This window comes from Arachis hypogaea, chromosome 9, assembly GCF_003086295.3.
Source record: "Arachis hypogaea cultivar Tifrunner chromosome 9, arahy.Tifrunner.gnm2.J5K5, whole genome shotgun sequence".
Taxonomy (NCBI): domain Eukaryota; kingdom Viridiplantae; phylum Streptophyta; class Magnoliopsida; order Fabales; family Fabaceae; genus Arachis; species Arachis hypogaea.
In genome coordinates, this window is record NC_092044.1 from 1,903,763 (window position 1) to 1,930,103 (window position 26,341).

Here is a 26,341-nt window from a genome sequence, read left to right on the forward strand (position 1 = left end):
TATAATTAGTTTGAAATCGAAATTTTCGAAAAGATAATTATACTTTAATCTATTTTGTTCTATTAAAAGTGAATTTTGATTAGGAACATCATATTTTTGTCCCCCAAATTAAACAAATGCACCCTAACTATGTTCATAATAATTCTCACCACACAATTTATGCATATATTTTGTAGAGAGAACTGAGAAGTAACTCAAATAGTCAGAATTCTGTTTAGTTAGTTAAATCAGTGACATCCACCTCAGAATCTGTTACTTCTGAGTTTGTAACAGAATATTTTCTTAGTGTTTTGTTTCAATTATCATTGGTGACTATGTATAAAGTAGTAATCTTTACTGCGATATCACTTCAGTACATGAACGAAATCATAGAGGTCATTCAGAAATTCATAGAACACCCTGTATTTTCTTGATTCCCCTTGAATTATCACATAGTGTTTGATTGTTTGTTCATTTTCTACTTAAAAATTTCCCTTAAAATGAACGTATAATGTTGAACAATTTGACCCCCCAGATCAGCATTCTTGAATTTCAAGGTACAAGTTGAAACACCACCATCCTTTAGCTTCAGTTGCTCTATTGATGCCACTGGCAAAAGTAACATCTTTCTTGTCCATGTTTGTGAGCTTGGTACCAGGATAAGGATGCGAATTCGGGATTAACCGTAGTCTCAGCAAATGGCATTTTGATTACCAGAAAAATCTGTGAAGACATTTTAGGAATAAAAATAACAGTAATTGTGACTTCCATTTTGTGTAAAAAGACACTTTTTCTTTTTCGAGTGCCATTATTATAACTAATCTTTAACAAATCAAATTGGATACTTACTATCAAAGCATGTGTGGGGTTCATTCAAGATGTCCCGTTTGATACTGTGATCAAGTATACTGAGAAAAGGAAAAGAAGGAACTTAAAAAACATTGGAGTACCCTGTCTTGTTCTTATTAAGAAAAACAACAAAGTTTAATAAAATTTGTGATTTCTTTTCCGATGAAGTAGAGAATAGACTCGTTGGCCGTTATTGGAGGGAGATGAGATAGAATGATGGTGGTAGTGGTAAATAGGAGGTGACAATAGTGGTGGTGGTAGCGGTGGTGATCACGGTGATAAATGGTAGTTGAGGTTGAGATTGAGGTGGTGAATTTAGGATTCAGTCTCGCTAGAGAGTAAATAAGTATCTATACAATGTGTTAATGGGCTGTTTAATTGGCCAATATGAAGTAAAAATAAAATTTACCTACATTTATTCTAATTTTAAAAGTAACCACCACTACATAATTCTTTTTATTATACACATTGTACATTATATATATTAACTATTCATACTTTTTCTTTAGAATTAGGTTAAATTAAAGAGTAATTTAAAATTTTGAATAATTATTTAGAATTTGGACCGTCATATTTGTAAAAATTCAACTTTTTTTAGGGACATAAAGTTAATTTTATTTTTTCGTGAATAAATTTATTAATATTCTAAAATTTTATAAGTAAAAATGGTAGTTTATTCATTTATTTCATCAGGAATTATTTTTTTATCACAAATAAACATAAAAAAGATTCAATACATATATATAGAATTATAGATTATATAAATGTTAGCAAACAATCACGTTGCACAATCAAATCTAACTAAGTACTTAAAAAAAAAATTCACCCACGCGCATCTCTTTTTGATTATCTTTTTCGTTTACTTTTTTGCTTCTCCATTCCCCTACAAAATTTTTTGAATTGTACAGTAAATTTAGCTATGTAAAATTTTTTTATGATATATCAATAAATTTATATGTTATGTAAAAATTTTTATATTATGTACAGAATTTTTTAAATTATATCAATAAATTTATATATTATGTATAAAAAATTTTGTGCTACGTCAATATAAAGTGTACAAAAGAAGAAACGCGTGATGCATATATACTGCTGGTTTTTATTAAATTTATATTAATTTAGTTAGATTTAATTATAAAAAATATTTGTCTCGGTAAGATGTTGGTATAGATTATATAATTTGGATTTGACTCTTCTAAAGTTGTTTATTTACTTTAAAGAAAAAAGTAACGCAATCTAAGCCATTGATAACATAAACGGTTTTGATCATCTTAAATAAATAAATAATAAATAAATACATTAAAAGAACCTTAAAAATCGTGCAACCAAATCGTCCAAGTAGCAATTTCCAAAAACTGCGTGATTTTAATCTATCTTTTTTGAATCCTGAATAATTTTTTGAAAAATTTAATAAAAAAATAAAATTAATTAATTTAAATTGGGTCAAAAATATTTTTTATTTTTTATTTTAATATAAAAAAGTACTCATGTAAATGTACTAAATTTTTTTAATAAATCACGCAGTTTTGGAAACTGATGCTTGCACGATTTGGTTGCACGATTTTTAAGGTTCTTTTAATGTATTTATTTATTATTTATTTATTTAAGATGATCAAAACCGTTTATGTTATCAATGGCTTAGATTGCGTTACTTTTCTCTCTAAAGTAAATAAACAACTTTAGAGGAGCCAAATCCATATAATTTGGAGGAGAGAACTAGAAATTCTCTGATTGATATTGGTATGGTCGGAAGACCATTCACTTGGTCGAATAGACAGAGGGATGATGAGTTGATACAGGAAAGACTGGACCGATTCTTGGTAGGAGTTGATTGGCAGCAACTCTATCCCAATGCAACGGTTCTTAGACTGTCAGAATCAGGCTCGGATCACTCCCCTCTTCTCTTAGACTCTAACCCGAGAACTGAGAGATCTAAACACCGATTCAAATTCCAAGAAAGATGGTGTTCCAATGATGAAATAAGGCAGATTGTTAGAGAGGTTTGTCACGAACAGATTGATGGTTCAGCCATGTATATCCTAGCTCAAAAACTAAAGCGTTGTCGACATAAGATTGTCAGATGGCAGCAAGAATACAGATCTAATTTGAAGGTGGAGATTGATTTACTACAGTCTGAATTAGAGGAACTTCGTTTAGCAGGAATTCATGGAGGCGACATCATTTCAGAAATAGAGGACAAACTTGAAAAAGCATTGCAAAATGAGGAATCTTATTAGAAAGATAAGTTTAGAGTCAAATGGCTCAAATCTGGCGATCAGAATACAACTTTCTTCCATCAGAAATTTAGAAATTGAACCCGAAGGAATAGAATTTGGCAACTAACTGGCAGTGACGGTGAAGTGGCTAATTCAAATGCTGGTATTGCTTCTGTGGCTGAATCTTATTTCAAGGACATCTTTTCCTCCAGTTGTCATGAGAACCCTGAACCTCTGTTTACTGATTTTGAACGTAAGGTTACAGCTCACATGAACCGTAGGCTTCAAAGACCAGTGACTATGGAAGAAGTGAAACGTGCGACATTTAGCATTCATCCTCAAAGTGCTCCAGGAGATGATGGTATGACAGCAAAATTTTTTCAAAGCTTCTGGAACATACTTAGTGGTGATGTGTTTCGAGCAGTTAAGAGCTTCTTTTCAGGGGACAGAATTTTGAAGGGTTTTAATCACACTCAGATCTGTCTTATTCCCAAGATTTCTGATGCTAAAGATATGACTCAGGTAAGACCAATAAGCCTATCTTCAGTCTTTTACAAGATTATCTCCAAAGTATTTGTACATAGACTTCAGGGTATGATGAATAGACTAATTAGCCCTACGCAGAGTGCTTTTATTAAAGGCAGATTAATCTCTGATAATATCCTAATTGCTCACGAGTGTATGCATTACTTGAAGAACAAAAAAAAGGGACTCGAAAATGAAATGGCGCTAAAATTAGATATGAGTAAGGCATATGATAGGGTGGAATGGCACTTTCTTTGGTTTATATTGGAGAAGTTTGGTTTTGACTCCCGGTGGATCATGTGGATTCGAGAATTAGTGACAACTGTTTCTTATTCTGTTATTGTGGAAGGACAACCTTATGGTTTCTTCAAACCAAATAGAGGTATTCGACAAGGAGATCCTCTATCTCCCTATCTTTTTCTTTTCTGTGCAGAAGGTCTCTCCTTCTTGCTACACAAGGCAGAATAAAACAGACTAATTCAGGGTCTTCAGATACATAGACGATGTCCCAAGGTCAACCACCTCCTCTTTGCTGATGATTCCATCTTATTCTGTAAGGCTAATCCTGAAGTATGTTCAAATATCCTGCATTTATTGAATTCTTATGATCGCATCAGTGGCCAGAGGGTAAATCTTAATAAATCTGCTGTATTCTTTAGCCACAACACTCCATCCACTACTCGTACACTACTGGCTAACTCTATGAATATTAATCATATTGGGGTTCAGGATAAATACCTTGGTTTGCCTTCTACAGTCTCTAAATCGAAAAAGGCTTCTTTTAGTATGATCAAAGAAAAGGTTCGGAAAAGAATCCAAGGGTGGAAGCGCAATCTTCTATCGTCAGGTGGTAGACACGTATTGCTTAAAGCAGTGGGATAAGCTATTCCTATTTATACATTGTCTTGCTTCAAGTTGCCTGATGGTTTAATCTCAGAAATTCACTCTCTACTTTCTCAGTTCTGGTGGGGACAAAAAGGTTCTGAAAGGCGGATGGCTTGGATTAGCTGGGACACTATGACTCGCCCACGAAAAGAAGGAGGCCTTGGATTTAAAGATCTCAGAATCCAAAATCTGGCGCTTTTAGGCAAACAGTTTTGGCGACTTGTAACACAGCCTACTTTCTTATTATCCAAAATCCTAAGAGGTAAATACTTTAGCAATGGTAATGCTATAACGGCAGAAATTGGAGTCTTACCTTCTTGGGGATGGAGGAGTATACTGGAAGGCCGAAAGATTGTTGAAAAAGGTCTTAATTGGGCTGTGGGTACTGGAGAGAATATCCGAACCTTTGAGGATCCTTGGCTGCCTCCTCCGTATCCTTTAATGATTTCTGACATGCCAAATAGGCAAGCTATTGCTGAGTTGGTTCCAAGAGTTAAATATCTAATTACTGAAGATAGGAATTGGAATCAGAATCTTATTCAAGAATTATTTTCCCAAGACGTTGCAAGCAGGATTTTGTCAGTTAAAATTCAGCAGAGTAGGGACAAATTGCAATGGGATTTGAACAAATCCAAACAATATGATACAACTTCAGGTTACAGAATTGGCTATTTATTTTACCATCCGCCTCTGGAGCTTTGCCCTAATTATATGTAACAGAAAAAGCCGTGGATTGATCTATGGAAGTTGAACTTGCCTCACAAAATTAAGCTATTTATCTGGAAAGCTCTCCATGGCCGGCTCCCGGTGCTTGCTCAGATTCATCACCGCATCCCATCTATATCACCAATATGCCCCTGCTGTCATGAAGCCACCGAAACAGTCACTCATTGTTTGATCGATTGCTCTAGAATTAAAGATGTATGGTCTCAGAGTTATCTTAGTGACTGTCTTCCCCCTTAGAATCCTAACGACTTTTGGACATGGTGGATTGCATCAACAGAGATGCTTAACCTGTTGAAGAATGATGACCGTAATCCTCAATTGCTTGCCATTATTTGCCGGAACTGCTGGAAAGCTCGCAACCAGTTGATTTTTGAAGGTTCTACTTCAATACCGCCTGTCATTCTAGCCGTGAAATCCAAAGAACTCCCAGTTTAGGTGGTCATCTCCATGAGGCAAGCTCTTAGTTGTATTCAATTTGATTTATCATTCTTTCTTCTTTAAGATTTTTTTCGTTTTTCGACCTTGCACCGTTGGATGAATACCTTCAGTGTAGTGTTTTTGGGAAATCCCCACCTTTCATTATGATGTCCTGCTTTTGGACATCTTTGTATTTCATTTTCAATAATTAATGAAATATAACCTACTATCTTTGGAAAAAAAAAAGGAACTAGAGGTATTTTATGTTTGTTACATAAATAAAATAGATAAAGATACATAAGATAAAATCAACGAAGTAAAAGATTTGTCGGGATCTATCAACACTTCTACATTTGGGAGCTTCATTCACCTGAATGGTGTAAATTTAAAATGGTATCCTCGTTGCTGAAATTATCATGTTCTATAATGAATCATAATAGTATCAAGTATATATATGATAAATATTTGAAGAGACATCTGTGTTGAAATACAAAAAGAAAAAATCATCAAAATTTAAGTTTCCTTTATCACTCGGGGGAACCTCCTCAAACTAGTACAACTTGTTTCAGATATGAAAAATTCAGCCATAATTAGTAAGATACTGTATCTGACTCGTATCATCCACCATTATACGTACACATAGCAAAAGCTAATTTGGCACGCCTTGGAGCTCCTTGGCAAAAGGGATAATTCTTCCGGAAATCCTTTAGATCTCGTATTATCCACCTGAATATCAAGTGACTCCAAAACAAGTCCATGTTGAAGAACATAGGCGAAAAAATCTCTATCATCTCTGGATTCAAAATATCTCTTGATTTTAATCACTTTCAGATGTGATGCAAGACAAGTAGGAACCTTCACTGGGTGGTCCCATTTTCGTGACGGATGTGGATCCTAGCAACAAACAACAAATACACTTAAAAGAATTGCCAGCAAAACAACAAACTTACATAAATCATAGCTTGAACATGAGAACATGAAATACCGTTATTATATATTGTCTAGCGCTAAAAACAATAGCAAGAAGTTTAAGCATGCGACATTTCTGAAGCATATTCATTATGTATCTGGTGTCGAAACACCTAACAGTAAGCTCTAGCGTATGTAAACAGGTAAACTCTGGAATACGATGCGGAGGAACCTCAGGCAAACAATCAAACACTGATAAACCCAGCTCCAAAATCCTTATCCTGCAAAGCTCCACAAGAAACTCAAGCACAAAGGATTGCTTAGAAATGTTGATACGGGCGTCCTCCACATTGTGCAAGTTGCGAACACGGATCTCGTGAAACCACAACTCAACTTGGATATCAAGACGTTTAAGAGATGGTGTATCTATAACAAGCAATCTAAGAGTCTCACCGAAATAAGATTTGAAGTGCAAACTCTTCAAAGAAGGAAAACAAATACTCAATTGGACCTTCACGAAGGATTGACGGACATAGCCAAGAATAAGAGTCTCAAGAGCAGTGCAGTGAGAGAGAATCTCCTCCAAGTTACCATCAGAGATTTTGACATCATACAATTGCAGTGTCTTGAGCGATGGCAAGTGATAACGGCACGACGGGGCAGAAGGCGAAGGGATTCTTACGTGGCCGCCGTTTAAACGGAGAGTCACGAGGGAAGTGCAGCTGAAAACGCCGTTGGGAATAGCGACTCTGGAAACGGAGCAAAGGATGGAGGAGAGTTGCAGGTTCAATTCCTCGAGGTTTGGCCCTAAAACCTTTATAATGAACCACTCCAGAGTGGATTCATCGGATGGATTTAGGTCACAGGTGAGACGAAAGGTTCGAATTGGCGGCGCTTTGTGGCGGGAGAGAATCCAATTAACAATAGCGAGAAATCGCTTATTTGCACTGAAATCTGACCAAGTATTGCGGTTTCGAAATTGGTTTTGGTCGAAGTAGAAGTGTTGGAGGTCGTGGCAGAGGTGGGTCCAGCGGCGAGAGAGGACGGTGGTGAGGAAGGCGGTTTTGGTAGGGAGGAAGGAGAGGATGTGTAAGAGTATGCAATCCGGCAGGTCGCTGATCCTGTCCATGGCGATTAGGGTTTCTCTGTTTCTGCGTTCTTTTCTAACTTCCTACTTCCCAGTTCCCGCTTTTTCGGGTTTTCTCTCATTCCTATCTATTACCTGCTATATATTATTCACATCAAAATTTTTCAATTAATAACATAATTAATGCGATATGTTTTTAAAATATTTTTTTCCAATTTATTTAAATATGTTAATTTATTAATTATTAATTTCATTGAATTAAAATAAATATCAAATTATTTAATATTTTAAATCATATTAATTATAATTAATTAATTACATAATTATTTAATATAATTAGAATAAATAAAATAATTTTGTTTTTGTTTTTTTTAATTTGTACTAATTTTTTGTGTGTTATATATTTGAATAATATTTTTTAAGAATGTTATAATTAATCGGGGTCGAATTTAGGTAATACTTGGCCATATATATATAAAATAATTAATGAAGTGATTAATAATATTGTATCATATTTAATCTTTTATTTTAATTAATGAGTTCCCTACTAGAGATGGTCTTAACTACTCCACAGTTAGAAAAGCGAATTTTATGTAGGTTATTATAGGACGAATTCTATGTAGGTTATTATAGAACAGGTCCAAATGGAATTGGAGAGGGCAAAAATCTATTTCTACCTGTCTCATTGCCACCCCTAAATTAATTGAGATAAATATTAAATTATTTAATATTTTTATTTAACCATATTAATTATAACTAATTAATTAATTATTTAATTTGACTGAAATAAAAGAATTTATTTTGTTTTGGTTTATATCAATTTCTTGTATTATATATTCGATTAACAATTTTTATGAGTATCATAATTAATTATTTATTTGATTGCTATAAATATTAAATTATTTAATATTTTATTTGGCTACATTAATTATAACTAATTAATTACAGTAATTATTTGATTTGATTAGAATAAATAGATTGATTTTATTTTAATTTTTATTATTTTATGTTTTATATATTTTGAATAATAATTTTTAAAAGTATTATAATTAATTATTTATTTGATTTAATTGAGATAAATATTAAATATTAAATATTTATTTGATCACATTAATTATAACCAACCAATTATATTAATTATTTGGTTTGATTAGAATAAATGAATTGAATTTATTTTAGTGTTAGCTTATACTTGTTCAAATCGATTTTAACATAATAATAAGAGAGTTTGAAATTTTTACTCATGAATAATAAAAATATATATATAAATTCAACCATTAATATTATTTAAAGAAAAATCTTTGAAAATACGAGATTCTATTATAAATATTTTAAATTAATCACAAACTTTATATTACTATTAATAAGTAATTGTTATATTTTGAAAAAAAATAAAATGATTATTCATACATCGATTTCATTATTTTTAATATTAAAAATAGTTAAATTTAAATTTAATTAATTTTATAAATTTTTTTATAACAAAAATTATTATGCATATTTGGTATTTTCATTTAAAAATTTCAAAAAAAAAATTTTTCCGTGCAAGACACATATAGATATACTAGTTTGAATTGAAAAATGACTTCAGACTCGGGGTGTTCATATTTGAATTTGTCTAAAATTCGATTCAAACTCAAAACATATTTTACTAAGTTTGAATCTATTATTTTATTCTGTATTATTTTTAGATCAAGTTTGAGTCATATTTTAGATAACTAGACTCGGTTTCAAATTATATTTTATAATTTAAATATATATTTTAAAGTGAAATTAATAATAAAATATTATGTTTTATATTTTAATTAATATTTTTATATTATGTGATATTATTTTTATTTTAGAAGAATTTATTTTGGAGTAAATATATATGATGTAATATTTATTAAATTTAGTTTTGGTACACAACACATACATAAATCAGAATAATGACAATGACAGTTGTACAACAAAATTTTTTGAACTATGTACAAAAAATTTATGTGATATATCGATAAATTTACGTGCTGCAAAAAATTAAAATTTTCTACACTACTGTACTACGTGCAATATTTTTAATGTTATATCAATAAATTTATTATCATGTACAAAAAATTTGTATTATCTTTCTGTATTTTTTAATAAAAATTTATGTATTACTAACAGAAAAAAGAAGAAACGTGTGATGGAGAAGTATGGTAAATTTTTTTAAATTTATTTGAAATTGGACTTGGTTATTAAAATAGTTTAATGTATAGCATTACCCAAATTATCATTTGGAGGCGACAACCAGCGGTATTCTATATTTTTTACGCAAATAAAATAGATAAAGATACAAAATCAATGAAGTAAAAGATTTGTTGGGATCTATCAAGCACCTCAACATTTGGGAGCTTCATTCACCTGAATGGTGTAAAGTTAAAATGGTACCCTTGTTGCTAAAATTATCTTGTTCCAATACTGAAGTACCAATTACTGACTTTCTATATAAAACAAAAGGCTATATGAAATGAATGAATCTTATTAGTATCAAACATATGATAAATATCTGAAGAGACATCTGTATTGAAATATAAATTTTTTTTTTTATCAAAATTAAGTTTCCTTTATCTCTTGGGGGAATCTACTCAAACTACAGAAGTTGTCTCAGATATGAAAAATTCAGCAATATAAACGGCATGAAAAAAAAAGACTGATTTTGAACGGAGAATTCACTGCAAGGTGGCTCAATGTCTGTGTTACGTTATTCGTATTGGAAAAGTCGCACTTAATCATTAAAACAAAAGTGGGTGATTTTCTATCATTAGATGTAATCTCACAGCATTAAAAACATTTTTAATGGCCAATTGATAGTTACAAAATACCAAAATTGTTGGCCCTAGCATTCCTCATTTGTATTTATAATTAGTAGGAAACTGTATCTGACTCGTATCATCCACCATTATACCTACACATAATCGTAAAGCCAGCTAAAGTTAATTTGGCACGTCTTAGAACTCCTTGGCAAAAGGGATAATTCTTCTGGAAACCCTTCAGCTTTCGCACGATCCACCTGAATATCAAGTGACTCCAAAACAAGTCCATGTTGAAGAACATAGGCGAAAAAATCTCTATCATCTCTGGATTTAACATATCTCTTGATTGTAATCACTTGCAGATGTGATGCAAGACAAGTAGGAACCTTCCCTGGGAGTTCCCATTTTCGTGACGGATGTGGATCCTAGCAACAAACAACAAACACAATTAAAAAGAATTGCCAGCAAAACAACCAAGTTACATAAATCATAGCTTGAACATGAGAACATGAAATACCAATATTACATATTGTCTATTAAAAACAATAGCAAGAAGTTTAAGCATGGGACATTTCTGAAGCATATTCATTATGTATCTGGTGTCGAAAGTCCTAACAGTAAGCTCTAGCCTCTGTAAACAGTTAAACTCCGGAATACGATGCGGAGGAGCCTCAGGCAAACAATCAAACACTGATAAACCCAGCTCCAAAATCCTTATCCTGCAAAGCTCCACAAGAAACTCGAGCACAGAGGATTGCTTATAAATGTCGATACTGGCTTCCTCCACATTGTGCAAGTTGCGAACACGGATCTCGCGAAACCCTGACACAGCTTGGATAGCAAGACGTTTAAGAGATGGTGTGTCTATAACAAGAAGTAATCTAAGAACCTCACGCAAATAAGATTTGAAGTGGAAACTCTTCAAAGAAGGAAAACAAATACTCAATTGGCCCTCCTCGCCGGATCGACAGACTGAGTCAAGAACAAGAGTCTCAAGAGCAGTGAAGTGAGAGAGAAGCTCCTCCAAGTTACCAACAGGAATTTGGTTGAACTTGAACTCGAAGTGTTGGAGGTCGTGGCAGAGGCGGGTCCATCGGCGAGAGAGGACGGTGGTGGAGAAGGCGGTTTTGGTAGGGAGGAAGGAGAGGATGTGTAACAGTATGCAATCCGGCAGGTTGCTGATCCTGTCCATGGCGATTAGGGTTTCTTTGCTTCTGTGCTCAGTTACTCCCCAGTGCGGCAGTTCCCTCTTTTCCGTTCTCTCCTATTTATTTTCGGTCCGTACAAAATGATTCGGCGGCTCATAAGAAGGCATTGATATTATTCAAAAAATAGTTTTAAAAAATTTAAAATATAATAAAAATAATTAATAAATATTATATTTTTTATGAATTATAAAAAAAATCTTGTATATAGTAAATAATTTTTTTATTTGACCTAAATTTCTGTGACATTTAAATAAATATTTGGAAAGTAGACATATAAAAAAAGTTAGAGCAAAATCTGATTTTTATTTTTTTATTTTTTAAAAAATATGGTTATTCACGATAAAAAATTTTAAAAAAATTAATCAGCATAAAATTACCAAATTTAAAAATAAAAACATCTTATTTTTCTAATAAAAATGTAAAACTTTGCAACAAAATCTTATTTCTAAAGTTTTTTTTATAGTATATATTTAATATAAGTTCTTTTTGTCGCGTTTAAAATTTTTTGAGAGTTTAATTGTTGTTAGTATTTTTTGGGTTCATTTTGTCAGTCATGTGAATTTTTGAGTATCATTTTCGTAGTTTATTCTTTATTATCTATTGTATATTATTAAAGTCATATTTTTTTAATTAATAGCATAATCACAAGGCATATTCTTAAATATATTTACTGATTTATTTTATTTAATTTATTTAAAGTTATTTATTGATTAATCATTTATTTTATTTTATTGAGATAAATATTAAATTTTTTAATAATTTTTTATCATATTAACCATAACTAATTAATTATAATAATTATTTGATTTTTTTAAACAGATAAATAAATTTTATTTTAATTAATGATTTTTAAAAATATTATAATTAATCATTTATTATTTATTTATTTATTTATTATATAAAAATATTTTTTTTAAATTCTCTTAAAAAAAATGTAAATTACATATTTTTTAAAAAGACATTTTTTCATTTTTTTAGTGCTTTTATTATACTACTAGAAATTTGTCAAACACATTAAAAAAATTATTTTTTATTAAAAAAATATCTTTTTAATCAAGATAATGGTATCCAAACAAGCACATTTATAATTCTTTTTGTCGTATTTTTTAATTTTTTGAGAGTTTATTTGTCAATTATTGTCAGTATTTTTGGATTCATTATGTCAACCATGTGACTTTTCCAACATCATTTTAGTAGTTTACTCTTTATTTTTTTTTCAAAGATAAATGTTATTTTATTAATATAAAATAAAAGTGTTTCTATAAGGAAGTACAAAAGAGTTGGGTATTCTCATTTATCACTAACTGTGACTGAAAGACTAAGAACTTAAAGAAGAGTAAAATAAGAGTAAAGAAAATTAGCAGCATCTTTCAGGTATGGCTCACGAGTTCACGCACTAAATTACTGGCTTCTTTCACTATATCTGGTGCCGGGTTTATTACCTTCTCAAAAACACACCGATTCCTCGCTTTCCAAGTGCTCCAACACAGCGCCGCTATGAGGAGGGTCTTTTGTCTACCGTCGAATTGAGCCGCTGCCCAGGATAAGACTCGTTGCCACCAATTGAAAAAGGTCTCTTCTTCTCTCATCCATAGGTCAGGGTTATTAAGCTTAGACTCTATATTATTGAAGACAGGGGGTATTGGAACAAAGTATGAGAAATTGATTCAACTTTCAACATGCATCTTGGACAAGTGGCAGGAGTGGATGTGAACTGCCTGTGAACTTGTTGCAACACCGGAAGCTTTTCATGAAGACTTTTTCATAGAAAAATCTTAATTTTATATGGTAATTTCAACTCCCAAATGCTATTCCAGATTCTGTTGTGTATGTTCTGGGGCCTCAATGAAGTAAGAGAATGAAAGAATCCATAAGCAGTTTTGTATCCTGACCCAACTTCATATATACCAGATTTTGTCCAGTACCAATTAACTTCATCCTCCTCCTCTGTTGGTTTGATTAAAAAAATTTTATTACATATATCAATTGAAAAAATAGACTCAATCAGATTTCTATTCCAACTTCTATCAGGATTTAGTAACGCACTAACGTAATACACTTGCAGATTTGGCGGGATTGTGAGTGCATTTTGAGGGACATTAAGGGGCACTGGTAGTGGGAGCCAGGGGTCATGGAAGATGCGAACATTAGTACCAGAGCCTATTTTCCATAACAAGCCTTTCTCGATCACCTTGCGCCCTTCAAGAACACTTCTCCAACCCCACGACAGTATGCTTCCTATCTCTGCATGTAGGAAATCTGTATATCTGAAATATTTAGCTTTGAGCATTCTTGATAGAGTAGAGTTAGGGTATTTCATTAGACGCCAACATTGCTTACTCAATAAAGCCAAATTTTGCGCCCTTAGGTTCTTGATCCCCAGCCCTCCATCTTTCTTCGGTCTTGTCATTGTGTCCCATTTAATCCAAACCATTCTTCGTTCTACGCCTTTTTGACCCCACTAAAATTGCGAGAGCATACTATGAATCTCAGTCAACAGCGTGTCCGGGAGTTTGAAACAAGAAAGTGTATAAATAGGAATCGCCTCCTCCACCGCTCTCAATAGCGTGTGCCTGCCACCTGATGACAATAGACTTCTTTTTCAACCCATAATCTTCTTCTGAATTTTATTGTCTAGTAGTTATATGTTCACCATCAATTATATAGTAGTGAATATTTCATCAATTTATAAAAAAATAATTCATTCATTTTCTATTTTATGTATTTATGTATTTCATCACTTATTTACTGTAAAAAATCATATATGCTAGAAAAGAATTCTATTTTTACCAATTACTTTTCTATTCAATAATACTTTTTTCTTTCTATGATGCATTATTTCTACTCTTTGAATTTTTTATAACTTATAAAATATTGTTGTTCGTTATTGTAGTTTATCTCTTCTATTTTTTTATTTTGTTTCTATTTATTTAAGTTTTTATAATTTTTTATTATAAATTTTATCATTTTTATCCTATACAAGTTAATGTATCATAACTCCTCACATGTTGAGTTATCTTAATGTTTAAATTATATTTCTTATGTGCTTAATATTATTTCTAATTTGAGAGATTGAGTGATAATATAAAGAATGTTGTGCATTTTCTTTTTCATCTTTTTGTAGGAATCATGAATAATTATATTTAATAGTGCTTATGCATAAAGGATAAGTATAAATTTTATCATATCTTCTCTTCAAAATTTTTTTATTATTTATCTCGAAATAGAGAAAACAATGTAAATTATTTTGGAGCAATAAGTCTATCATCGTTGTGATAAGATATCCTGCATTCAATAGATTCTTAAACTAACAAGAAAAACTATTTCAGTACAAATACAACTACTTTAATTCAAGAATAAACAAAATATGTTGTAAAGTTTTAACAACGTTGATCATATATACTTTGATTTTAAGAATGAAATGATAGAATAATATAAAACACTTATAAATAAAAATTTTAACAAAAATAATTCTCATAATAGATTTTTTTTGTTATGATAATAAAAAAGATAATTGAAGGAAAAATTTTATCTCAATGTATATTATACATGTTCTCTCAGTTTTAACATGAGAGTAAAAAGATTTGAGAATATTACTCATGAAATATGAGAAAATGTCTACAAATTTAACTACAATGTTATTTAAAAAAATCTTAAAAAAGAGTTTAATGTAAATCACAATTTAATCGCAAACTATAATTTTACTCGGGATGTTTAATATTTAAGCCATCTCAAAATTCGATCCGTACTTAAGAATATTTTGTTACAAATTTAGATTTTTTTGTAACAGTTCCAATAGTGTTTTTTCTTGTAGTGTTCTAAGGTGTTGCCATTGCTGTCGCCATTGCTGTCGTCCTCGTGATGACGCCTCCTTCTCCTTCTCTTTCTCCTTCTCCTCCTCTTCCTTCTCCTATATATATATGTTCAACAAAATCATTAAGTACAGAAATTTTGATGCATAGTATATATTCCAAAACAGTAGCAATAGAAGTATTTATGAGCTATGGAGCAAAACTATTGAGTATAAAAATTTTGTAACAGAAAACTTATCACCTGGGGGAATCTACTCAAACTACAATAGAACTTGTCTCAGATATGAAGAATTTAGCAATATAAACGGTACAAAAAAAGAGTGATTTTGAAAGGAGAATTCACTGCAAGGTACCTCAAAGTCGGATGAATTGTGTTATTTGTATTTATAATTAGTAGGATACGTACACATAATGGTAAAGAAAACAAAACATATGGTACCTGATTCCAGCAAAAGTTAATTTGGCACGCCTTAGAACTCCTTGGCAAAAGGGATAATTCTTTAGCTCTCGCACGATCCACCTGAATATCAAGTGACTCCAAAACAAGTCCATGTTGAAGAACATAGGCGAAAAAATCTCTATCATCTCTGGATTCAAAATATCCTTTGATTTTAATCACTTTCAGATGCGATGCAAGACAAGTAGGAACCTTCACTGGGTGTTCCCATCGTCGTGACGGATGTGGATCCTAGCAAAAAACAACAAATACACTTAAAAATAATTGCCAGCAAACAACAAAGTTCTACAAACCAAAGCTTGAACATGAGAACTCAAAATACCTTATTAACAAAGTCAGTGATAAAAACAATAACAAGAACTTTAAGCATGGGACTCTTCTCAAGCATATTCATTATATATCTCGTGTCGAAACACCCAACAGCAAGCTCTAATCTACGTAATGAGGTAAATTCCGGAATAAGATCCGGAGGAGCCTGGGGCAAACAAGTAAACACAAAATTACCCAGGACCAAACTCCTTAACCAGCGAAACTCCACAATAAACTTGAGCACAAAGCCTCGCGAAGTAACGTTGATAATAGCTTCCTCCACATTGTGCAAGTTGGAAACACAGATCGAGGGAAACTGCTGCCTACATTCGATACCAATACGTCTAAGAGGGTCGAAATCTGATCGGAAGTTCAATTTCTTCAAAGAAAGAGGAAAGTGAATTCTCAATCCGACCTCGCTGACTTGACAGTTTAAGTCAAGAATGAGAGTCTCAAGAGCAGTGCAGTGAGAGAGAAGCTCTGCCACGTCATCGATAGAGGCCTTGACATTGTGCATCTCCAGAGTCTTGAGAGATGGCAAGCGATAACCGCACGACGAAGAAGAAGGTGAAAGGAATGTTACGTTGCCGCCGTTTAAACGGAGAGTCACGAGGGAAGCGCAGCTGAAAACGCTGTTGGGAATAACGACTTTGCGATCGGGGAGACCGAAGATGGAAAGTTGGAGGTTCAAGTTCAATTCCTGGAGATTTGGCCCTAAAACTTTTCTAATGAACCACTCCACAGTAGTGTATTCATCGAATAGAGCTAGGTCACAGGTGAGACGAAAGGTTCGAATTGGCGGCGCTTTGTGGCGGGAGAGAAACCAATTAACGATGGCGAACAATCGCTTTCGTGAACTACTGAAGTCTGAGCAAGTTTGGTTGCCGTTATGAAATTGAATTTGGTTGAAGTCGAAGTGTTGGAGGTCGTGGCAGAGGTGGGTCCATCGGCGAGAGAGGACGGTGGTGAAGAAGGCGGTTTTGGTAGGGAGGAAGGAGAGGATGTGCAAGAGTATAGAATCCGGCAGGTCGCTGATCCTGTCCATGGCGATTAGGGTTTCTTTGCTTCTGTGTTCTGTTACTCCCATGTTAATTTTATGAGAAAGTATAGGGAATTAGGGGTGTGTCCGAAGACCCGGCCCGGCTCCGAGCACTTTAGAGCCTAATTTGATGTGATTTTATCGGGTCTATGGTCGGGTAATGGTGATCCGGTCATTATTTTGGGTCGGGTCCGGACCATGGTTCGGGTCACCCGAAGTCGGTCCGATGGCCTGATCATCATACACAATTAATATTTTGTGTTATTAGTGATGAATGATGGCTATTCTTATGTGGAATTTAAGTATTGTAAACCTTAATATTTTGTGTTATTAGTTATTATAAGACTATAAGTTAATGTTTTATGTTTAAAATGCATAAGATTTTAGACTAATGCATAATGTGTTATTTGTATTGATTTAAATATTTGGAGTTATTATACGATATTAGTATTGATTATGATTATGCTTTAATTTTAGAGAAGAGTTGGTTCTTGTTTTTCTAAGTGAATTTTACCATGTCAAATAATAGTTGAAGCCTTGTAAATTTGGATATTTTCACATGCTAACTTATAAGAAGGTATCAAGGTAATGTAATGTTAATGGCCCGATTTTCACCCAATTTTTACCCGGTATAATCGTGGCCCGAAAGTGTATAGGTTTTATCGGGTCTAGGACCGGGTTCGGGTCTAATAAATAGGTCCGGTATATATTTCGGACCGGGTCTGGGTCACATCAAATCCGGTTTCACCCGGCCCATGCACACCCCTATAGGGAGTCAATGGTCTAAACGGATAAAATGGATATTTAAGAAGTATTAGAGATATAGCCATTAGTGTTACATTGTTTTGGTAGGTTATGCTTTTGAGATGAGTGAGTTCATGATATGGTATTAGAGTTTTAGATCCGAAAGGTTAGGAGTTCGATCCTTGGCGATGTTCATTTTATTCATAGACCAAAGATTTAGTCCATTGAACACATTGTACGCTTAGGGCAGTACTCTAATTTTATATTCGGGTTAACTTTTTGGGTTTATCTTTAAAAAAAAGAAAAAAAAACAGATAAGTCCCTGATTTTTTAAATTTTTGACAAATACATCTTTGACAAAATTTAAATACAAAAAAGTTCCTGACTTTAACAAACGGGGGACAATTTAGTCCTTCCGTTTATTTGTCTCTCATACACCAAACGGAACTAGCTGAAACGGTGTCCAGGTGTCCATTACGTGCCACACTAGAATGAGAATAAAGTTCGAAGGACAAATAAGTCCTTGACGTCAGCAATTTCCGCGAGCTCTCATGAGAAGCCTGGCGTTTTCTGTTCCTCTTTGTACATTGACCTTTAGTTCTCCCTTTCCTCGCTCCTTCCAACTTCCATCTGTAAATTCAAACAATACTGAATTTGCATGAAAAATAACATTTTCATTCTCTTCCCCTGTTTCAGTGGCAACTTCCTGCAAGGCTAAACCACTTCCTTCACTCATAGAAATAGTAGCAGATGCACCAGACACCCCAAAACAAGAATTTGCATTGTTGGACAAGCCTGCACCAAGAGGATTGTCATTTTTCAGCCCGATAATAGAACTAGTCCTGCTACTCAAAGCAGGTTCCTCCTTTGACATAGATCCGAAACAAGATAACGAAGTGTTGGATCCAGTTCCAGCAAGCCCAGTGAAGGCACTTTGATTACTTGAAAGCTGTTGAAAGGACTTAAAATTGCCAACTTCAGAGCTAGGCTCTTCACTTTCAACTTTCTTAGCTTGCTTATCGCCGTCATCACTATTAGTGTTCTTGGCATCATTATCGTCTTTATTGAAACAATCTTTATCAGCAGCATTCTTCTTGTCCTCACTTTCACGTTTATAGTCATTCTTAGTTTTCATTCTTTGCATCTAGTTCGCCATCGTTATTCTTCTTAGCATTACTTTCCCCTGCAGAAGATTTATCCTCCGGCTCACAAGTTTCACCCTTTCACTGCTTTTTTTCTTCCTCGGGGTCTTTTGAATCATCAGTAGCAGTGTACTCATCAGCTGATTGCTTTTCTGCTGTAGCCTCAGTAGGGGTGACCAAGTGTATTCCAGCAAAAGGATTTGAAGAAGGAGACGAATTAGTCTGTTGGCGACGAACTTTAACAATTCTTCTGGTTGCAAGAACCTCATCACTGGATCTTTTGAATGTTCCACCCTCAACCTCATGGGCATTCTCCTCCTCATCATCAAGAGGAGTATCTCGAGTGAGCTCCCTTCTGGCGACCCTTTTCTTTGATGGTAGAAGGTTATCAGCATCTTCCATTGGGTAAAGAAATCGAGATACCAATTACAACTTAAGAACTTCTTAACCAAGCTTGAGCACAACAAGAGCAGCAATCAAGAAAATGCATTTGTTCATTCAAGGATAAAATTCAAAGTAATGATAGAACAAAAGTTACACGAACAAGGACAATATGTAGTACTACTTTATACACATGATCCCAACAAAAAAATCAGAACCTGCAAAACATTAGCATTGAGATAGCATGAAACAGATTCAAGAAAGACCACAAATTCCATCAATCTGAATTCATAAGTAACCTATTTATCTTTCTTAACCAAGAATATCAAAATCCTAGTAAACAACAGAGCCTAGAGTATACATGCATGTTATGAACAGCTCAATATATATATATATATACATATGGAGGTGGATCAATTTACACTTGCCACAAAATGCCACAAAATTCAAAAAGGATTAACAAAATAAAAAGATTATGGGGCATAGTGAAATTCATTTCAAATCAATTCAAAGTAAAAAAGGATAATCTCTCTTATCCTAAGAGATGCATTTATATACAGAACAAAAAATGCAGAAGTAGTTACTTAAATACTAAGGAAAAGACAGACAAACAAATAAAATTAGTCATTTTCTAATTCCTTTTCAGAAAAGATAATATGAGCTTAATTACTATGCAGGGACTGTGAATTTTACACTACCATCCGATAGCATATTTGCATTTCTTATACTTTAACCGAAATTGCATGCAAAATTAAATCCAATCCAATTCAAACAGTAGATAACTTGAAAATTGAATCAAAATATTCAGAAGCAGAAAATTATATAACATGTAACGGCTACATATTCAAACTTGAAGGCATAAATGAACGATAACAAGGAAGAGATATAAGTATTATTAATACCACTATCAAACAGCAGAAACAAAAGAAGAGTATGTGAAGTTAAAACCTTAAGATGAAGAATGAAGAAGAGAAGAAGAGGGAACGTCACGCAGGTGGCACCTGAATCGAGTTGTGTTTCTTCTTCAACCAAATCCATAAACTAATTTCTTTATTATCTATTTCTGTTTATACTCCCAATCTTGTAGTAATATTTGCTGAATAAATGGTCAAATCCTTAAACTATAAGATCTCGTTTTCAAAATTACTCGTTCTTCAAATTTAGAAGAAGAGTGGTTTTTCAAAGACGAAATTTTTAGTTTGTAGTAATCTCTTTAATCGTTTTTTTATAGGTAATTTCTTTAATCATTTTATATTGCTATTTTCATTTTATTATTTAATTTTATATTTTTATTCCTTTTTATGATGTCCTGATTTTTTTTCAAAACTTATTGTTACACTGTTAAATAACTTTTAATTGTAATACTTTTTTATATATAAAATTTATAATTATACTATGTAGATAAAAAAATTATTTATTAAATCAATTATTTATAATTTTTTATATTAAAATATACATTAAAAATAAATTAAATAATATATAAATATATTTATATACAAAAATATTATAACTAACTTTTTATGTACACATGATATTTTTATTTATTTTTAGATTAAAAATTTATTGTTGGTCTTTACATCCTGCACCAAACATCCACCTCCTTTTTCCTACCTTTACCTGTACGTATAATATCAAGTATTTCATAGTCTAGATCTCTTTCTTTATCTATCACAGCCACCTCCCATACCTTACCTTCACCAGTACCCACAGTACCATCAGTTACACCTATTCCAATTCCTATCTCAAACTGAAAAATTATTCTTTTCTTTGATGATGATCACTCAGTCTCAGCAGCAACAACTCAAAATGTTCATGCTATAATCACAAGGAGTAAGAGTAGAATCTTAAAGCTCAGATCCTTTCTAATTAGCATTGAATCAAAGACTGTCAATGATGCCTTGTCCAAACCAGAGTGAAAAGTTGCGATGGATGCTGAATACGCTACACTTATGCAAAATCAAACCTGAAAATCGGTTCCTCTCCCTCAAGGCAGAGAGGCTGTGGGTAGTCGTTGGATTTTTCAAGTTAAATATAACCCTGATAAAAGTCTTCAAAAATACAATGCTCGCCTAGTAGCTCAAAGGTTCTCTCAAAAGCCTGGGTGTGATTTCACTGAAACATGCAGCCTAGTGGTGAAACCAACCTCAATTTGCATTGTCCTCACCTTAGCACTATCAAGGAATTGGAGAATTAGGGAGCTTGATGTGAATAACGTGCTTCTACATGGTGATTTGGTCGAAGATGTATATATGAAACAACCAAAGGGATATGAAATTAGGGATAGCACTTTAGTGTGCAAACTCGCCAAGGCCCTTTATGGTCTGAAACAGGCACCAACGGCCTGGTACTATATGTAACACCCTCACTATCAAAATGTCATGCTTCCAGATGCGCCACTCCGATAGCAATAAGTATTACGACGACTTCATATACTTAATAACAAAATATGAGCCTTTTACTCGAAACCATCTCACTGTTTTCTTTCTTTTTAAAAAAAACGAAAATACTTTTATTTTTTATAAAACAAACATGCCTATATAACCATAACTCAATCACATTACTAATATACATATATTTATACATACCAGACTTCTTATACAAGTACTTACAAATATACAAACATGCGTTTCATTACAAAACAAGATCCCTATCCCTCTTACAATAATATAATATTAATAGCGAGGGAAGAATAATATCTAAACTAAAACATCGTATAAGCAAAACGCAATAAAACTTTTCGTAAGCTTCTTCCTTCGTTTCTTGAAAAGATAAAGCTATAGGGGGTGAGAACCTAACTACACGGTCTTACCACGGAATTTTAGAATTATCATAAGAAAATATTTAATAAAAAAATTATTGTTCAACCTCAGTGATTATCATTGCCTTATGAATCTTTTTAAAGACCGACAATTTAACCACCTGAAAATCCAAAACCTCTTTAAAAAAAATCAGTTAATTATTCAGAAAATCCAAACTCACTTTTCTCGTAAAAGAATCTTAAAAGTTTTCTAACAGTATAAATGACCAATCTGTTTCAAACATAGGTTTATTAAGTCCATGTTGAACAAGCTTGATATTTCATACCTTACTAAACCAAAAACACAACTAAACACGGCCTTCAGTCTATCTCATAATCGTCCATGGCCCTAGGCCCAAACAAATCAATCCACAGCCAATTCACCACAACTTCAACCAATTTCAGTTACAAACACAACTAGGGATGTTCAAGCACAATCAAGCAGTTACATCAAGTAGAGCAATTAACAATTAGACAGAATTATTCACATAGGTAAACCAAGTACAATATGCACACCCAAACAATGTCACATAGATGCGTATGATGAATGTCTGCCCAATGGCTAATGAGTCTCATCTGTCGGTTATCAAGTCAACCCAACAAGTCCGGTTTGCTAAACCCTTGGAGTGTCCCCCGACGCACATCCCCATGAGTCTATGCATAGCTTTTTCTCGTATAAATATAAAACCGCTCAATGGGGGTACCATTCCCGAAAATTTATATGTGCCCGGTCACCCTTACATCGTAGGATCAACAGAGTATCAAGTCTCAACCTGGAACAAGTGATGGCAAGCCACTGCGTCTACACAGGAAAACTCGTGTCTCAGATAATTCAAATTCATAAACCATATAAATAATTCATTCAACATTCATCAATATCTAAGTCATTCTCAATATCATCATCATTTGTCAATCCATATCTCATTTCCAAATTCATTCAAAAATCATATTTCAAAATCAATCCTCATCATCCTTCTTTTCATTCCGTTCATCAGCAATCCCAATTCAAAACATAATTATTTCTTTTCTAAATATATCAATCTTAAAATTTATAATGTGTAAAACTAAATCTTTTTAAATAATTACTTCAAACGAAACTTCTAATTTTATAAAATTTCGTCAGTATCTCCTCTAAAACTCGGACTCTGCCACCCTTTTCGGGTCCCATCTAAACGTTCCTCGAACTCTTTCTCAACCATTTCCAAATCTCAATCATTTTCTAAAATTCAACCAGTTCTAATATCAAATTATTTTCAAATCCAACCATTTCCAATAATAAATCTTTTTCAAAATTAAACTAGCTCAAATATTAAATCATTTAATAAATCAAACTAATTTAAAATTAAACCGCTTCCAAAATTAATTCATTTTCATATCTCAAATCATTTTCAAAGCCGATTCATTTACATTATCAAATTAACTTTAAAACGAAAAAAAACCTACTTTTCATAATAATCAACTAAATAACTTTTTAAACTAATTTCTTTTCAACAATCATACACCACTCAAGTAATCAAGCAATCAGTCCAGGAAACAATCACATTCATAAGACAATCATAATCAAAGACATATGTTTCTTACATTAATATCTATTTATAACAATTCTATAAGATAAAATAAATTTTAAGAAAATCCGTACCTTAGTATTGAAACTCATAGAAATCGAAACTGCAGCAACCGAAACTGCACCTGTAGCAACAACATTAACTCCCCGTTATAATGACGATGACCACAACACCAAGAAAAGCGGTGGATTCAAATCGATCGGAGCGCAACAAGAATGGTACTGAAAATTCCAAGTTAAAGCAAAAGCTCATAATCAGAACAATAGAACAAAATAGAAGCAAGACAAATTCAAGAAAGGAAAAGCCAAAAACCAAATTGGTACCAAGGTAGTGTTACCAGCGGATATGAGCAGTTCCAGAAGTGTTTCTCCGGCGACGGCGAGCTCTGGCGAAGGCTGAACAGATGTTAGAAATGAGCAGGGACATTGGCGAGTTGCAGCAGGACCAGAATCAAAACAGCTGGGAAAAAGCTTGCGAAGGTGGCGGTGACTTCGGTTGCTACCAACGACGGCGGTGGAACCTCTGGCAGCGATGAGAACGGCCGTCTCCTTCCTCTCGTGCTCATTCTCTCTCTCGGATGCATTTCTCTCTTCCCTACGCGAACTCGTCTCTCTCCGCGGCTCTGCTTCGACGGCGGCTTCAAGGTGGACTAGCAGCGGCGCGACGACTGCGACGCGGTGAGCTTCCTTCCTCTCCTCTGCCGCGTGACTTCTCCCCTCTTGCTCGGCAACAAAGACAACGGTGGCAAGCTCGGGGATGGCAGCGGCTTAACAGAACAGCGACGACGGCCGGGCAGGGTGCGGCGACGGCGGCGGCACGGCCCACCAGCTTTGGCGCGTCTTCTTCTTCCACCGGCGCTCCCTTCTTCCTCTTCTGCCTCTCTGCTTCTCTTTCTCTCTTCTCCTCTGTTGGTTACCTTTCTTTCTTTATTTTTTTTCTTTTCTGAATTATGCTGAATGTTGGATTTGTGTGTGTATAGAGGGAAGAGGCGAAGGGGAATGGCGGTAGGGTTGGGGAAAAAGGTGAGTGGCGGTGATGTGAGTGTAGGTAGGAGTTAGGGTAAAATTAGGATTAGAGTTAAATTTGGGGATATTTGAGTTAATTAGGGTTTGATAATTTTAATAAAATTGAAGTATAGAGTATCAATTTAAAATTTTATTTAATTTTTTAAAATTATATTAAAAAAATATTACTTAATTATTTATTGATTGCTAATAAGTTTTTGATCAAGTATTCTAATTTAAAATTAGAGATAATATAATTTATTTTTTTTATATAAAATTAAAGTATTAAATTTCAAAATTTCAATTATTTAAATTAAATCATACAAAATTCTTATTCTTTTACAATGGCTAAGTTGTATAATTTAAATATAGAAAATTATTCAATAATTATAAGATTAAATAAAGCTTCTTATTTAATTATCAAAATTTGATTTAATTATTTTTAATAAAATTTCTAAAAATAAGATCTTTAATAAATAAATAATTTAAATTTAACTCATAATAATATTTTCAAAAAATTTTGAGTCTTACACTATAAGCTATTAGTAACTCTCAAACACCTTGGTTTTCATTCAACAAAGTCTGACATCTCTGTCTTCACCAAATTCAAAAATGGTTCATCATTATTGTCCTGATATATGTAGATGATATAATCATCACTGGAGAGACTCAAATGAAGCAGTCTCTCAAATCATCTAAATGACAAATTTGCGTTAAAAGACATGGATGAGCTTCACTATTTTCTTCGGATTCAAGTCACCAAGACTGTTAATAGAGGCATATTACTCTCACAAGAGAAATATGCTAGAGATCTGCTCAAGAAAGTTGAAATGGAACATTGTAAGCCCTGTCATACACCTTTACCTTCCTCGGTTTGATTTTCTGCTTTTGGAAGCTCCCCATTCAAGAATCCTAATCTCTACAGATTAGTTATGAAAAGTCTATAATACCTTATAGTCACTTGTCCAGAATTAGCATACTCAGTTAACAAAATTTCACAGTTTATGCAAAATTTCTTAGAAGAACACTGAAAATTAGTAAGAATAATTCTGAGGTATGTGCAGAAAACACTCAACTTTAGTTTACACTTACACAAAATAAAGGTGCAAACTATCAAAGCTTATAGTGATTCTGACTAGATAGGGGACCCAGATGATAGGAAGTCTATTGGAGGTTTTTGTGTATTTTTTGGGAGCAATCTGATTTTGTGGAGCTCAAAGTAGAGTGTTGTTGTCAGGTCTATTATTGAAGTAGAGTACAAAGCGATGGCTGACTTAGTTGCCAAACTAATTTGGATTAAGAACCTTATGGTTGAACTAAGAGCAGAACTCTCAACAGCTCCATCAGTCTACCGTGACAACCTAAGTGTTGTGTTGCTTGCTGTTAATCCAATCTTGCATTCTAAGTCAACATATTTTAAAACTGATCTCTATTTTGCAAGAGACTATGTTACAAAAAGAGTTATTCAAGTAAGTCATGTTTCTAGGATTGTGCAACTAGATGATGTGCTAACGAA

At 33.2% G+C, this 26,341-nt stretch overlaps 2 protein-coding genes across 3 annotated transcripts; both read right to left on the reverse strand.

The window, feature by feature from the left end:
* Positions 1-12,945: 12,945 nt before the first annotated feature.
* Positions 12,946-17,228, reverse strand: LOC112712763 (FBD-associated F-box protein At4g10400-like). Its single transcript, XM_025765686.3, has 4 exons — positions 16,167-17,228; positions 15,827-16,075; positions 13,598-14,036; positions 12,946-13,193 (listed from the first exon to the last, which is right to left on the reverse strand). Exons 1-4 carry the CDS (start codon positions 17,196-17,198, stop codon positions 12,946-12,948), a joined length of 1,968 nt encoding a protein of 655 aa, XP_025621471.2. The 5' UTR covers positions 17,199-17,228.
* Positions 17,229-18,238: 1,010 nt separating this feature from the next.
* Positions 18,239-24,888, reverse strand: LOC112709840 (nuclear pore complex protein NUP50A-like). Of its 2 annotated transcripts, none has more exons than XM_072202237.1 (3): positions 24,159-24,888; positions 23,896-24,042; positions 18,239-23,058 (listed from the first exon to the last, which is right to left on the reverse strand). In XM_072202237.1, exon 3 carries the CDS (start codon positions 19,078-19,080, stop codon positions 18,466-18,468), a length of 615 nt encoding a protein of 204 aa, XP_072058338.1. In that variant the 5' UTR covers positions 19,081-23,058; positions 23,896-24,042; positions 24,159-24,888; the 3' UTR covers positions 18,239-18,465. The 2 variants fall into 2 exon arrangements, with proteins under 2 accessions (XP_072058338.1, XP_072058339.1); XM_072202238.1 differs by having other exon boundaries at positions 18,239-23,052; positions 24,159-24,858.
* Between the last annotated feature and the right edge of the window lie 1,453 nt (positions 24,889-26,341).